Here is a 16,277-nt window from a genome sequence, read left to right as displayed (position 1 = left end):
GGGGCTTCATCTGAATGCCCAGTTAACATTCTCCCACAATGTAAAATGGACACAAAAATTAGCATGCTCGTTAGTATTCAGAGCCTGGGAAGTGACAAGGACTAACACCAAGTACAGTTAACTGGCACAAACCCCAGCATGGAGCACAATGTTTTGCCTCATGGACCCAAACGCTAAAAAGTATGACTTTCAACATTCAAAGCAAACTTACGATCTTAGTTCCCCATCAAGGTCTTGCTGACGTAGCTTCCTGAAGTCTGCATCCAGCGACTGGTAATTTTCCTCTGACGTATCATAAAAACCGGGGGCAGGCTTCTTTTCAAATGGGATTTCTGCATTATAATCCACACCTCTTTTCTTTTTTCTTTTCTTCTGGATCTCAATCCCTGCAGCTCGCAATTCCCGTCTCTTCTGGAGAGCTGCAAGGCGTCTAAGGAAATGCAGAGGACATTACAGGATTTCAAAGGAAATGCCATCATTTTAACAACAGCTATGACTTAAGTACAAATGTTGTTATTTATTAAAACTTGACATATCAGGGCTTGGTAACCTACAGCGTATGGGCTGGATCTGGCCTGCAAAGCTGTGACTTTGGTGGCATTTGATGAAGGAGAGATCTGCCTTTGCCATACCACAGCTGGGCAGTGGGGAGAAGCAGCAGAGGTCCTAGTGCCAGCCCACCTCAGACCTGAGCTGAATAATTTTGGCCCCACACTGCCAATCTCTATGACAGAGCATAACTAAATTACATTCTTACTACATCAACAGCATCAGCAGATGCATGACAAACAGAACCAAGGAGGTGATACTTCCCCTCTATTGGGCACCGGTCAGGCCACAGTTGGAATACTGTGTCCAGTTTTGGGCGCCGCACTTCAAGAAACTGAAATCCCAGTGAGTCACAGAAACAGACAAGGGAGCATGGTGGATAGCGTTGTGCTTACCTAGCTTCTTCCAGTTGCTTCTCTCTTGCTTTCCGCTTGGCTTTCTTTCCCTGAGTATTTGCCAGACGAGCTCTAGCTTCTGACAGCATTTCAAGCTCATCTGCAAGAATGCAGAGAAAAAAGGTTACCAACCTTCCACTTCATGTTGAATAAGAAGGGCCAATAAGAGAACAGAAAGAAACTCTTCAGAAGCTGAAATATCAGTGTGTTGGTCTGAGCACCATGGGCCTTCTACAGTCTTTTTCTCAACATAGTTTGCAAACGACCTGTCAACTGGGACCAAGATTTTCAAGGGAAAAATCATAAAGTTGGATGTATTTAATGAATTGGGGGATAGGACAGGATGGGATTGATTATATGAAATGCAGCATGTGCAGTCTAGAAGGAGAGATTGAGCAGCCCAGGATAATAAAGAACACTCTTATTTATATTTAAACATATACAATAAGAGATAACTTCCCAAATAGATTCATAGAATCCTATTCCCACGCTTACTAGTCATCTCTAATATCATAGGTGAGGCACTGGGGGCAATATGGGGGGGACACTTGCCCTCCCAGATTTCTGTGCTGACAGTGGGCCATGAAGCTGCAGCCTGGCTGGAGCCATGGCTCAGCAGCAGTGGCGGTAGCAGTGGCAATGCGATTTCTGTGCTAATGGCAGGGTGTGGGGCTGTAGCCCAGCTGGCAAAAATGGCAGTGCAGAGTTGTGCCCTCCCACTCCAGTGGCAGCACGGAGTTGTGACCCCACACTGCCAGCACTGAAATGTCACCTATGTCTAATACTGTTACTATAACAGGCACCAATATGAATCCCTCTGAAGTCAAGTAACAATTAATTTATAAGACATACAAAAAAAACTAGAACTCTGGGTTCCAAAATGATACCTTTTATTAGACCAACTGGGAAATTGCAAGAAAACTGTCCTTTTCTGCAATTTTCTTGCAATTTCCCAGTTGGTCTAATAAAAGATGTCATTTTGGAACCAATAGTTCTACTTTTTTATATGCCTTCTTGTCTCAAACCAACCCGGCTACCAAGTACACTCCTGAATTTATTTATAAGGAATCGGACATGAAAGCATGACAGAGATAAGAATGATTCTGGGAGGGAAGGCAGAAGTCCAAATGAAGGAAAAACAGCCAAGGAAACAGAAAACGATGGAAGAGAGGGAAGGGGGTAGGCCATCTACCCACTGGAAGAAGAGACAGCATGAGAATGAATGACAGAAAACAGACAGCTAAAAGACCAAGAGGTCAGATACAAAGCAAAAGATAAAAACTAGGAGGAGCACGGATAGATGTCCATGAAGAAGCAAAGTGCAGAAAAGTCAAACAGAAGCTAAGGGAAGTGAATTGTTCAAAAACACCAATACATGTTAACAACTTACCTTCATCCATATCAATGGGGTCTGGCCGGGCTGGTTTGGTCTCTGGATTTGGATCAATTTCTCCAGGTTTAAGTTTTCGAGGATCATCTGCAGTTTCTTCCTCATTATCTCTCTGAGCAGCTTTGTCCCTGAAAAATAGATTAGCAAAATCAGATGAGACAATTCACTTTATACATTGGAAGAACACACAAAACTCTCTCCAAAGCCCCTAACACCAGCCCCAGAAGAGTTAAACCAGTAGCTCATGACCTGTTGTATAGCTGTTAACTGCAGTGAAGTACTGCAAGTGCTGACAACATTAGTATTTCAGCTACTGGAACACAGGTGTTTGACATTAATGAAGATAACCAAAAGAAGAATGAACAAAGCAATTTGAACAATTCAGCACCAGCAAAAGAAAACAAGAGTGAGTTCATTTGTTAATGGCTATGTATGGAAAGGAACTGATTGTGAAAAACTGTTGCGCAATGCACAATCGAGTATCTCACTTACTTTCTTTAACCACCAATGCCTACGGCAGCACCAGTAGCAGCTTACAGAATAAGAAAACTAGGGCTATCTGCTCCATCTTCCCTGTCAGCTCATTGGAAACCACTCCAGTGCACCATGATGAAGCAGCATCCACCCACTTCTACACACATGCAAGCAGGCCCAAAAGCCAGATAGGAACAGGTTTAAGCAACAGCTGAAAAATGGCTGCAACATCAGGAAACCCATTTGTAGCAAGACGCAAAGGAAATGGGCCTCTCAGTGCTTCTCCTGCTCTCTCCAAGTACCAAGAGCCATCCCCATCAAGCTAGGTGGCTCATCCTAGCAGAAAACCACCCTTACAGGTAAAGCCCACTGGAAACCCCTCCAGCTGTAATAGCAGGGAAGAGGAAAAAATAGGCCTTCACACAGCCAGATGCCTACTGGCATCAGCATAGTAAGCTACATAGAGTTTCATGCTATGCCTTTTTAGCACAAGAGTCACTTACAGGAGAAATTCATAGTGTTCCAAGCATTGTGCAGCTGTTCTTCCAATGATTGGAGCGATGGTCCTCCACTGGGTTGGCATTAGCTTGGCTAAATGTAACAGTTTCTCCTCCTCTTCCCGGGACCACTCAGTCTTTTTGATGCTTGGGTCCAGCCACTCGTACCTGTTACACAGTGGATAAATTAAGGACACTTCCAAGATACTTACTTATGAAACTCCATCCTAGCAGTGGCAGTTCATAATCACATCAGTTATTTCCAATCTTTGCTTTGAATAAAAGTGTCCATATAAACACATAGAACTTTTACACACAGAAAAAGCTCCAAAAATGTTGTCCTCTTTTCTCACACAGTTACTCCCATCTTCTCTCATCCGTGCATTCTTACTTTGTCAGAAACCAAGACTCACTAATTTAGTCCATAACTAGTAACTGGACCTTTATATATGACATCCAAATGATTACAAGAGGTCCATTGGAGTCTTGATCCTGTAATGTCTGAACCGTTCAGATTTCATGAGCACTATAACTAAGCCGAACTATGTACACGTTTAAGTACAAATACAGTAATGCAAAATAAAAGAAGCAAAGGCTATGGTCCTGCAGCCAAAATCTATTGCAAAAAATGCACTTAAAATGACCTTTTTAGTGAATATTTGACAAATGTTATCACACTCAAAAAAAAATGTGATTTAGTCCAATAATTTGCATTTTAAATAAGTTATTTGCATACTGTGCAGTTATTGCTATCATCTGCTATTTGAATAGTTTTCTACTTTTGTTCATAGTCCTTTTAAAGAATAAGTCCTTGCAATACCTTCAGGAAATGTAACCAATTAAAAATTTTGAAACTATTTCTTCTTCCACTAGACCTGAACCAATAGGAAACTCAACAATGACCCTTAACTTAATGAATGAATGATCTTTGTCTTTGAATGCTAGTAATGGCTTTTGTCTTCTCCACTTACCATCTGGCTTTGCACTGTTTTGCTGACTTTCTATGCAACAAAGAAGCAATCCGAGACCACTGGTTTTTGCCATATTTCATTACAGCTGCTTTAAGAATTTCATCCTTAAAAAGAGAAATAGTTATTACTATGGGTCATCAGTAAACTTTATCAGAGCCAAATGCTCACTTCCAACTCAATAGGGAAATGCAGACAAGGCTTCAGCAAGGGTTAACACCTGAAGGTAGATGTGATTAATGAAGCGAAAATAGTGACAGTCGTTTATTCTGAGTATGTGACAGCATTTGGGGAACAGTCAGTCTCACCGTTTCTCCTGTACAGTTAACTTCCACTGTCTGTGTGGGTCTTTCAAGAAGCAAGAACATCCTATTTTTTAAAAATTCTCACCCACGTAAATATCATAAAAATCAGAGCAGGTATACAGCCAAAACTCACTACTTTTTTTTAAGTAGTCTTTATTTCAAGATGATGATGTCTTTATTTTTCAGGACCGTAGTACCTGACAGTTCAAGTCATGGGTCTGAACTCCATCGTGCTAGATGCTGTACAAATGCAGAGCAAAACTAGAAGCTTCAGGGATGCAACAGAAATTACATAAATTTATCCCAGCTTGCCAGCACCAGCTTTGTACTAGTAGAGCTAGTAGTTTACATGCTTACATTTGCCCCTTAGGCCTACAGTAAACTTTTGTTCTCCTATAAGTGATTTGGTAAGCTATGGGAGAGGCAAAGATTTTTGGGGGGCGATTCCTTTTACTGGACACCTGAATAGCTGGGATAAAGTTAGACAAGCTTTCAAATGCTCAAAAGCTGAAAAGCTTGTTACCCCTTTTGAGACTTTTCTGGGGGCAGAAGACAATGCTTTCCTAAATAACTGAGTGGAAACCAGAAGTCTTGTTTTGTGCAGCCATAAGCACACAAAGCGGCCATAAAAAAGTGCAATCTATGAAGTGCTCCATAGCTACTTGCTACAGCTTTGTATGGTGGGGCAAAATGGAAGGGCATCCATTGTTGACAACAGACAGCTGGGGTCAACATATATTCAGCACCAGTTCAGCAGCTAATGGTGCTGATGACAGGTAAATTTTCCTAACACTGAAAAGCCCTTCCAAAGTACATTCTGGCTTTAATGGGAGGCTGATGAGTTTTGGTGCAGGGTATTTCAGGAGAATATTAAGTATTTAACATGAAACATGCTCTACATATTTACTTTCATAAGCCTCAGATTCCCTTTTCTTGGTAGTTTTTATTTCTTTGCTGGTGGTTAGTAACACAGGGCCCCTCTAGATATTGAGATAAAGGTGTGATGGGCTCTGATGCATGATCCATACTATCATGCCTCCTGCCACACCAGACATACATGGCAGGAAGCATGATTGTGGGATTCAACATCAGATCCAATCATGCCTTACTGCTTGTGCAGGGGGACCATGAGATCATGATGCCCTACTTCCCCTGCACTGACAAGTGGCAAGCTCCTGTTGCAGTGACCCCTGCAGCTGACAAGGCTCACAGCTGTGACAATGCATGGGACACTGCCATGACTGCAACTCCAGCAGCTGCAGGGCTTGCAGCGCGCATGGTTCACATCTGAGCCCCGTCACAGGGGTGGCCACATGTTCAACTAATGGTACAATAAGAACAAGCCACAAAGCAATGGCACATATTTCATAAAATAATTTTATGCCTTATTCCTCTTTTTACCACACCACTAATTTATGAAGCATGGGGCCCGGTCACCACTTCAGACACAATTCCCTGGTCAATTGTGTCTTAACGGTCATGTGTGCAATTAACCCTGTGACAGTGAAACAGTCACAGCAGTTTTTTATTGTGACTAATCATTTGCTTCGTGTTAATCATCCAATGATGAGATCTCCAAGCCTCTATGCCAGGGGTGGGCAAAATGTGGCCCACCAGGACATTCTATTTGGCCCGCAAGGCCCCTAAAAAATTTAGAAAATGAATATTAATCAGCCCCTGGCTGCCTGTCATGTGGCCCTCAATGGCTTGCCAAAACTCAGTAAGTGGCCCTCTGCCCAAAATAATTGCCCAGCCCTGCTCTATGCCCTTTTTGGGGGGCGGGGTGCAGCCTTGGCACAACTCAGAGGTGCAACATGCAGGGCTTTGGGAAAGGCCAGACCAGGAGAAATCAGCAGCGAGTTGCCTGTGTTGTGAGGACAGACACAGCCCCAACAGCTCCCACCTGCAGCCCCGGGGCAGGGGGGGGGAATGAGGCAGAGCTATCCACATGAGGAACAGGGCAGGGCCCCATGGCTGCAACAGGGTTGCTTTGGGGCTTCTTACTCCATATACCATCACCCAAAAGGATGGAGACTGAGAAGTTAAAAGCAAAAACTCAAAGCGGGACTAAGAATCCCCTAATCTTCCTCTTGAGCCCGGGAGACATGTACTGCATCTGGGCACAGGGACGGAAAGCAGCCCAGTAGAAACACACTCAGCACATGCGCATGTCTCCCAGCCCCCTCCCCCTTTACGCGCACGCGCAGGACTCCCAGGCCCTTTTTAGCGCATGCGCTCTAGTGCAGAAGCGGCGCCCGTTGACTGGCCCCGTGGAAATCGACGGGAAGGGGAAGGGCCTACCTCGGTGTTCCTCCACACCCCGCCTTTGATCATAATCCGCGGCATCTTGGCGGCGAAGAGAAGCAGGCTCCGCAGCGGGGAGAACTGGCGCAGAGAAGCCGCCGCCGCCGCCTGTGCGCAGGCCGGGATAGGATCCTGCGCAGGCGCAGTGAGGGCTGGCGAGTGTCAGAGCGTGCGCATGCGCAACGGAGAATGTCGGCCGTCGTTCGTGCATGCGCGGGCGCAGAAGGCGGGGGAAGGAGGGAGAGTGTAGCGCCCCCTGGCGCACGGGGGTGGTGTTGGCTCTGCCCCGCAGGGGCTTGTGCTCTTAGGCGAGGATCTCTTGAAATCCCCGCACAAGTGGAAGGTGCAGGGCCCGCGCCACCCAGTTGCCCTTGCACTGGCACCAGTGCAGTGTGTGGGTTTAGAGGCCTGGCAGCTGCGGGGCTACTGCAGACCAGGGTCAGCATTTCTGGCTCCTTGCCGGGGTCGTCGGAGTGGTCAAGGAGCTTGCCCGAGACAAAGATCCTGCCTATGAAACCCACCCCCACTGAATGCCCCGTCTTCCTGCTACAGAAACCAATCGATTTAAAAACCGTGTTTGCAAGACAAGGGTCTTGGGGAAATCTGGTATCACATTTAACCCCACAAAAAACCTTGCCTGCTTACGTCTTTAGACCACCACAGCTACAACCTACACCGTTGCAAGACAACTGGTCTGTCCTGATCCATGAGAAACGTGCGGGTGCTGGTCGGGAATGTGTGCTTTGCCCGCGTCGACATCTTTGTTTGCAACGTACGTTCTCTACGCAAGATCATTTTGTGGGAGTCCTGGAGAAGTGGGGCTGGAGGGGACCTCCAGACTTCACCTAGTCCAACCCCCTGCCTGAGGCAGGATCATCCCTATCCAAAGCTTCCTGTGCAAAGCCTTCATCTAAATACACTTAGTAAAATTACTGTCAATCCTGATGTGACACAAGATGTAACACCCTAACCTGCCACAGGTGCAAGAATGCAGTTTGGGACATTGGGCCAATGTCCTTCTATAAAAGGTTGTTAACATTTGCTCAAGACATCCCAGGGAGAGCTACGCCCCTGCTAGAGGAAGGCAATCCCCCTGCCCCTTCAGTCCATACCAATCTGACCATGGGGTAAAATTCCTTCCTGACCCCAAATATGATCATTGATCTGACCCTGAGCAGAGGGGCAAGATGAGGAACTTCTGGCTTTGGTCTCAGCAGAAACATTAGCAAATTACAGCCAAAATCCTCAGTCTTAGCTGTAGCCAAAACCCAATGCCTCAGAGAGGCTTAAAAACACCCTGACACATGTAGCAGAAAGGAGGGGAGCAGATTAGGGGATTCTTAGTATTACTTTCTTCTAATTTCTACCTCCTTTGGGATAATCATATCAAGTAAGCCACCCTAAACAACCCCTGCCATTAGAAATCCCCTGGTTCAGCCCCTGCTTAAGAAATTTTGCCACTGCACATCTTGGACATGCAAATAAGGTCTACTATTGTATCCAGAGTGAAGAGCCCAGTGTTTGGTCCCTCATGCTGTATTTCTATTAGGAAATGAAATAGCCACTGCTTTGCTGAGCAGCCTTTGTACATTCAGTTTTAGAGGGACAGTTAAACACCCTGATAAAATGAAGTAGCTTGAAAGCAGTTTGTGATCACTGCAGCACAGAAGCATTCTGAAAATTTTCAGCGTATTCCAAGATACTGCTTTACAATTGTTATTAAAATCTTTACAATTATTGCAGTATTCATTGCATTTTGAAAAAGCCATATTAACAGCCTCTGTTTATAAAGGCAAAGCTGTAAATACTTCAGTGGCTAACACTGCATTTTAGCAACTTTTGAGCTAAGGTTATTTTAACACATTTAAGACTTTAATACTGGAAATGTACATCAAAACCATGAACATTATCTGAACATAGTTTTATACAAACTGATGAACAGAGATACAACATATTTCCATTATTTATCTTTTCCATATGGGTAGCAGAGAATTTTTCAAAAGATATGGGCAGCAATGTAGACCATGAACTGAAGTGTATTTTTCAGAAACAGCAGTCCACATTTATAACAGATGCAGGAATCAACTTAGTCACCTCTTCTAAAATAATTTATTTGATCTACAATCCTACATAAACAAAACTCTTCATGGGTTATGAACTTTATTAAAAAACAAGGTACATGGGAAACAAGCAGTTCTAAGAAAAATCTCCTTTAAATAACTATTACCTAAAATAATAATAAAACATTAAAAGACCCATACTTTTTCTCTGAAATGTTTATGACCCTGGAGAAGATTTTCTGGACTGGGCTGCACAACAACATGGATACAAGTGGTGGACTCAGCTGGAGCCAACCACTCTTTGTAGCTTCCACTTCCAACTTTTTTTGTTGCAAACAAGTTTGGTATTTATCCAGAAACAAGTTTTGAGGATGCTCAGCATCTCACAAAATTAGGCCACTAAAATGGTGGCACGCAAAATATACACAATTATTTCTGTCAGGCTGCCGGAAAAGTAAATAAGCATCAAAAGGTGCGTTCACATCAATGATTCTCAACCAGAGTGCTAAGAGACACCTGCAGGAGTGCTGCGATGCCACACTTACTTTTGCATTAGGGTTCTCTGATAACCCTAAAGCAGGCAGGAGCTGGCTCAGACTGTAGGTCTTCCCAGTCTGTCCCTTTTCCCACTCGACCTGGAATCAGAGGCATGAGAGGTGCAAGTGCTCCTGGGAGTGCTGAACTGGGAAGGGCTACAGTAGGAGGTAGCTCCTGCCTGCTTTACGTTAATCAGAGAGCCCTACACAGGAAGATCACACACACGTGCCACAGCCATTCTCAGTCTCGCTGTGCAGCAGGCAAGTACGGCAGTTTTACCTGGAGGCAGCAACACCTGGTTGAGAAGCACTGAGGTAAGCTGAGCCAGCAACAAAGTGGTTCACAACTGGGGATGTTGCCACATTCAAAAAAGTGGTGAAGGGTGACTCTGGAAAGTCTTGCATTTCTCCTCTCCAGGACTGAAAAGCCAAGGTATTGACAAGGATCAGTGGCTAGTAATCTATTGACTGGAATGTGTTTGCACGTACCCATTTAACCGACATCGTACATCTCTAATTTGGTGATTGCCATGACCTGGTTCCATAAGTTATTTTCTTAAGTCTGTCCTCTGGACATTGGTATAGAAAAACCCCAGAACAGGGATTGCAAGATACAGCAAATGGGAGGAGGGATCCATTTTCAACTACTTTTTCAAACAACTCTGCAATTTTTAGTTTGCAAGTTGCTGATGTGCTAGAAAGAATTGGATTAAAAATTCTTTCACTTAAATACGTTTTGTCTGCACACCTCAATTATGTGGTACACAGAGGATCAGCCTAATATAAAGGTGGGGCCTGTACTGAAAATAAGTACAGGAACTCAAACAGTACCTCACATCCTTGCTCACAAGGCAATGGTAGGTGGTGCAAAAGTGTATTTATTGATTAGGTGGGCACTTACAGAACAACTCTTTCCTATACCAACCCTGGCCTAGATTTTCACCCTTTTCTTAAACTACACTGGGCTTTTAACAGCTTTGAGTCTTTTTAACACAGCACATGATGGAACTTAAACTGAGAAATGTACATGTGGTTTATGTCAGCTTTATGCATCATCCCTTAATTTCCATTCAGTGTACTATAGCCCAGATCCCATGGGTGCTTCCACAATTTTTACCACAGCAACTTTAAAATTGAGGACAGTTCGCATAGTGGATGCAGGGCAAAGAACATGTTTGAAATACTGTGAACTTCCTGGAGCTTATAACCCCAAATTTTAATGAATCCTATTTTACTGTCCAGTCTTCAAACACTGCTGATTGATGGTTCTATACAAAACTGAGGATGGAAAGCATTACATTGAACTTCAGGTATCTGCAGGTTTATCCTTGTGCACTTTTATGTGCTTCTTCAAAGCATATTTATCCCTAGTGGAAAACTCACAGGTATTGCAGTGTAACGTCAAATGAGTCAGCAAGTGGCGCTTGAGGTGGCTTGATGTGCGGAAAGCAAGAGCACACTGGTCGCACGTGTATGGCCTTTCACCTGTATGAATTCGCAAGTGTTGCTTCAGATTTCCACTGTGAGCAGTGGCATAGTCACACTCTTGACACCTGTAGGTTTTGACAGATAGTGGTGACTGCTCTCGGAGCTTGGTACCATCCATATGTGAAACCAGATGCTGCTTGAGAGTTTGCCATTTGTCTGTTGAATAGTCACAGGTTTTACATTTGAAGAGCTCCATGTTGAAATGCAGGAGCTTGTGTCGATTTAGGTGACTTGAGGTACGAAACTTCTTCTCACAAATATCACAGGTGTGGGGTTTTTCACCTGTGTGGATCATGATGTGGAGCTTAAGGTTACTCAAAACGTATGTTGTGTAATTGCACTCTGCACACTTGTAGTATTCGGCTTGACTTCGTGATGGCAGAGCATTTTTGCTTTCTTTGCCCCTGTAAAGATCCATCTGTTTCTCAAAGCTTTCTGGGCTGAACACGGAATGGACACGCTCCAAGTCTTCCAAAGAACTAAGATCATCTCTTCTTAGAGTTGTGCCCTTCTGAGTTTTACAATGCTTTTTAATATGTTTTGAACTGTTCCCTAAATACAGGTAAGAATCATCATATTTATGACATTCCTGTAAGTGCATGTAGCTATGTCTCCGCAAATGGCTAGAGGTCCGAAACATCTTGCTGCATTCATTACACTCAAATGGTTTTTCACCAGTGTGTGTCCTCAAATGCATTTTAAGGTTGCTATACATGTAAGTGGCATAATCACAGTGTTGACACCTGAACAGTTTGAAAGAAGTCCTACTGGGTGACCATGTGGCATTAGGTATAACACTTTCCAGAGGCTCATAATTTGTAACAATTTCATTACATCCTGGAACTTGTGAATGAGCGACCTCTTGAGACAATTTCGGCAACACAAAATCATGCTGGTAAGTATTAGGAAGATTTTCTGATCCATTGCCTACAATAGACAGCTTGTTACTTTGCTGCTGGCTACTTTTGCAAAATTGTGTGTCGAACCTTGTATTCATATCCCTCTGGAGATCACTCCCCTGTTTAAACTCTGATCCTGAAGCTAAGTCCAGGTATGTTTCATTAACCAAGTGATCATCATCACTATTGTTAGAAGCAGAAGGAGGAATCTGATCCTTTGGGAAATCTCCGTCATCTCCATATGCTTCACTTCTATGACAGCTGTCACCCTCATTCATGTAAGCATAACCTTCAACTTGTTTGTGAAATTTCTTATGAAAGCGCAAGTGTCGTTTAGTGTAAAATACAATGTTACACTGATCACACGTGTAACTCCTTGAAGGTCTTTCATTTCTCCTCTCCAGGACTGAAAAGCTGAGGTGTTGATGGACTCTGCACAGTTCTTTGCCAGGATGCATACTTCTGCAGCGCTTTAAGCCACTTGTACTTGTGAATGCTGACTGGCAAAATTCACAGGAATATGGTTTGGCCCCTGTATGCATGTAGCTGTGTCTTATCATGCTTGCAAAATACAGCGAGAAAAAATTACAGAACCTGCACTTATACAGCTCATAGCCAGCATGCCAGTACATGTGATTCAGCATGTAAGACAAGCTAATGCAGGAATAGTCACACTCAGGACACTGATAAGGCGGTGTGTCTCTATGTCCCTTCATGTGATAAATAAAAACTTTAGGATTTGGTGAAGCAAAGAGACACACTTTGCAAGAAAAAAAAGTTGGAGTATCTATCGTTTTAAAATCCCTTCCAATTTTGATGAAAAATGTCTCATATTTACTTTCCTTTTTCTTATCCAAAGATTGTGCTTGCTCTATGTTTTTTCCATCTTGTGCAATGTTCACTTTGCTATATTTTCTTATATATTTTAACCCTGCCTTATGAAATGCAAGGTGGAATTTCAGATTGATAAAAAAGAAAAAGGTTCTTTGGCAAAAGTAGCATTTGTGTATTTTTTTATCTTGATGTACTGAGTAAATGTGTTTCTTTAGAAGACTGGTACATTTATATGCAGAGCTACAAAACCTGCATTTGAAATTCAGCCTCTTCTTATGCTTATATGCAGACAATCTCAGAGAAAGTGCTTTGCTGTTGTACTCGTGTAGTAGCAACGTCTCTTCTTGCTGTTTTACATCCAGTTGTTTTAAATGTTTTGTAATCACATGAGACATATCAGGATTTTCTGAATTATCCATTTCTCTAGAAGATGAAGGTAATGATAGATGGACACGGTCTTCAGAAATAATGGATTCGATATCATTCATTGCCGATTCACCTGCATTTTCTGGCATATCCTCCAATATAGAAGAGTCTTCATTATCAACTGGGGCAGAAGTACTTTGAACACTCTCTCTTTCTTCTACAACATTTAGATCTTCTTGAATGTTGTTAAGTTTTCCAGAATTTAGAGTTTCATCTTCAGAACCACGTTCCTTTCTTGTTTTATCTTCAGCTTCATTATTTTTGTTCTCTGAAGGGGAAAGATCTAAAAAGAAAACACGTGTGACATTTTACCGGAGTCTCTCATGACCTATCAGGATATCAGTTACACCCAAAGTTATCAACAGCATCAGTGGAAGAGGAGGCAAACAGAGGGAGACTGAAGGCAAAAGCAGAGACTATGTGAATACTAGCACAATTGTTGTTCAGAATAGAATAGGGAAGGAGTCAGAAACTTCCTTTTGGGTGGGGATTGTTTTAATGGAGCTAGCTTGAAAGGCAGGCTGCTTCCAATCTGGCCTGTGTCACCGCTCCACTTATCTTCACTACCCAGCTGCTATATGGTTGAAGCCCTCTACTGCTAAAACACTGCAGAAGTCCCCCAGCTCTGGAGGCCCAATAAAATAGCTCTGTGGGGACAGATCCACCTTGTGAGCCAGTGTGCTAACCCCTGCAAAGGGAATGCTACTAGTTGATGCCATAAAGGGGTAAAATAGTTTCACCATATTTCTACAGCCAGCTGTAATAGCAATGAAACACCACAACACTAAAGAGTGATTTCGTTACCTTTCTTCACAACCTGTATCTCACCCTTCCTGGTGGGCAACGTTTGGTGCTAAAATTATGCCCTGAGAAGTATACATAGGGTGTGTGTACACAAAATGCTTTAAAGTGCAGCAGACTAATCTACTGCACAGTAAAGCATCACCATCTACATGTGCACACCATTTACTGCACACTAGATTAGTCTACTGTGGTGGCCAATTTAGTGTGCAGTAGCACAGGTGTAGACTGCTGACCGGGAGCAAATTGCTCCCAATCAGCAGTGGGTAAGGAAGCTGTCCCTTCCGCTGGGCAGCTGTTTCCCAGCCCCATGCTCCAATCCATAGACTGGGGCTGGGAAAATGTCCTCTCCCCCAGGTGTTGCTTCCCAGCCCCATGCTCTTATTAGCAGATTAGGACATGGGGTGTGAAAAATGTACAGTCCCTCAACTGCTGCTTCCCAGCCCCGTGCCCTGATCTGCAGATGTAGGGGCTTTACAGAACAGGATGTAGATGTGCAGATGTGTAGGAAAGGTGCTTGGTATGGTTCCTCAAATAATATGGATAACATGTTTGGCCTGCACTATACCTGCTGATTTAGTCCTGGTTGTCTGGGCAGTATGGCATTTGGTTTTCCCTCAATCCTTCCTATACTATAATCTTACTTTCTTCTGTTTTCTGTTTCTCCATTTTTCTCAACTCTTTCTGTGTAACTTAAAAGAGAATTAAGCTTAGGTTTGTCACTATATATTTGAATATGTTTATATGGGGCTTAGAATTTCACCCACCACCTAGTAATGAGGACTAATCCTACTGGCTGCCAAGCGTGACAGTGAGGAATAACACAATACCTTCTTCTGCAGCTTCTAGGAAAGGTAACAAAAGTATTACCAAGGAACCGCCCTAAATTCTTCCTAGTCTCCCTTTTATATCAGTGTCTAGCCCAGGGGTGGGCAATTATATCGGGAGGAAGGCCACATGACAGGCAGCCAGGGGCAGATATATATTAATTTTCTACATTTTTTAGGGGCCCCGCAGGCCAGATGGAATGGCCTGGTGGGCCGCATCCAGCCCATGGGCCGCATTTTGCTCAGCCCTGGTCTAGCCAGCAGGTGTCTGATGTGATCTTTCTGATCTTTGCTAGAATTGCTTGGCCCCAGGAGCTGGGAATAAGGGAGGAGAAACTACTTATAACTGTGGCACCCTCCCAGCTTCAGCGAGGGACGCAATATTTTGCTACTCACTACACTTTCACTCAGATTTCTGGCTGAGGAAAAGGGGGAGAAGTGTTTCAGCTTCCTTTCCCATACCCTAGCCTTCAGATTTGAATCTCTCAATTATGAACAAATACCAAACCAATATCATTTTAGCTGATGCAGGCTTCTGGAAAACAAAAATGACTAGGCTGTGGTCAGTATTCACTCCGCTGAAATGTGTGTGATTTTTCAGCAATGACACATTGATGCCATCCAGGTATTCAAGAAAGTAGCAGTGCATTGGTTTCATATCGGTTCATATGTAATAGGCAATCTATACAAACACAAGGGCTAGAAACTGAATTGCAAAAAAACCCCAAAAGCTTAGATTCTGCAAAAAGTACTGATATTCTTCCTGGAAAGTTTACAACTTGTTTCAAAGAGGAAGCTTGCAACTCTTCATAGAAATCTTAGAAAGTTAGGGTTGGAGGGGACCTGATGAGGTTAAGTCCAACCCCCTGCTCAAAGCAGGACCATCCCCAGCTACATCATCCCAGCCAAAGCTTTGTGTAGCCAGTCTTAAAAACCTCCAAGGATAGAGATTCGACCACCTCTCTAGGTAACCTGTTCCAGTGTTTTACTATTCTCCTAGTGAGAAAATTCTTCCTAATATCTAACCTAAACTTCCCTTGCTGCAACTTGAGACCATTGCTCCTTGCTCTGTCATCTGCCACCACTGACAACAGTCCAGCTCCATCCTCTTGTGAATCTCCCTTAAGGTAGTTGAAGGCTCCTATAAAATCCCCTCAGTCTCCTCTTTTCTAGACTAAATAAGCCCAGTTCCCTCAGCCTCTCCTCACAAGTCATGTCCCTCAGCCTCCATTCCTGTTGCCCTCTACCAGACCCTCTCCAACCTCTCCACATCCTTTCTGTAGTGGGGGGCCCAAAACTGAACACAGTACTCCAGATGTGGCCTCACCAGTACTGAACAGAGGAAAATAATCATTTCCCTTGACCTACTGGCAACACTCCTACTGATGCAGCCTAGTATGCCATTAGCCTTCTTGGCGACTAGGGCACACTGCTGGCTCATATTCAGCTGATTGTCCACAGTAACCCCCATGTCCTTTTCTGCAGAGCTGCTGCTCAGCCAGTCAGCCCCCAGCCTGTTCTGGT

The 16,277-nt window shown here is 43.7% G+C and overlaps 2 protein-coding genes across 2 annotated transcripts in view; both read right to left on the bottom strand.

Annotated features, from left to right (window-relative positions):
* Positions 1-6,991, bottom strand: part of CDC5L (cell division cycle 5 like) — a 51,989-nt gene extending 44,998 nt beyond the window's left edge. The window contains exons 1-6 of the mRNA XM_019520965.1: positions 6,880-6,991; positions 4,277-4,380; positions 3,312-3,473; positions 2,335-2,462; positions 945-1,044; positions 212-430 (exon numbers count right to left, since the gene is read on the bottom strand). Of these exons, the coding sequence (XP_019376510.1) occupies positions 212-430; positions 945-1,044; positions 2,335-2,462; positions 3,312-3,473; positions 4,277-4,380; positions 6,880-6,924 (758 nt within the window). The 5' untranslated portion in view covers positions 6,925-6,991. The remainder of the gene's footprint in view (positions 1-211; positions 431-944; positions 1,045-2,334; positions 2,463-3,311; positions 3,474-4,276; positions 4,381-6,879) is intronic.
* A 1,741-nt stretch (positions 6,992-8,732) lies between these two features.
* LOC109300277 (zinc finger protein 845-like) overlaps positions 8,733-16,277 on the bottom strand; it is an 11,958-nt gene continuing 4,413 nt past the window's right edge. The window contains exon 3 of the mRNA XM_019520964.1: positions 8,733-13,408. Coding sequence (XP_019376509.1) covers positions 10,785-13,408 — 2,624 coding nt within the window. The 3' untranslated portion in view covers positions 8,733-10,784. The remainder of the gene's footprint in view (positions 13,409-16,277) is intronic.

Source organism: Gavialis gangeticus, unplaced genomic scaffold, assembly GCF_001723915.1.
Source record: "Gavialis gangeticus isolate Ggan-Ray unplaced genomic scaffold, GavGan_comp1, whole genome shotgun sequence".
Classification (NCBI taxonomy): Eukaryota; Metazoa; Chordata; order Crocodylia; family Gavialidae; genus Gavialis; species Gavialis gangeticus.
This window is presented reverse-complemented; position numbering and strand designations above follow the sequence as displayed.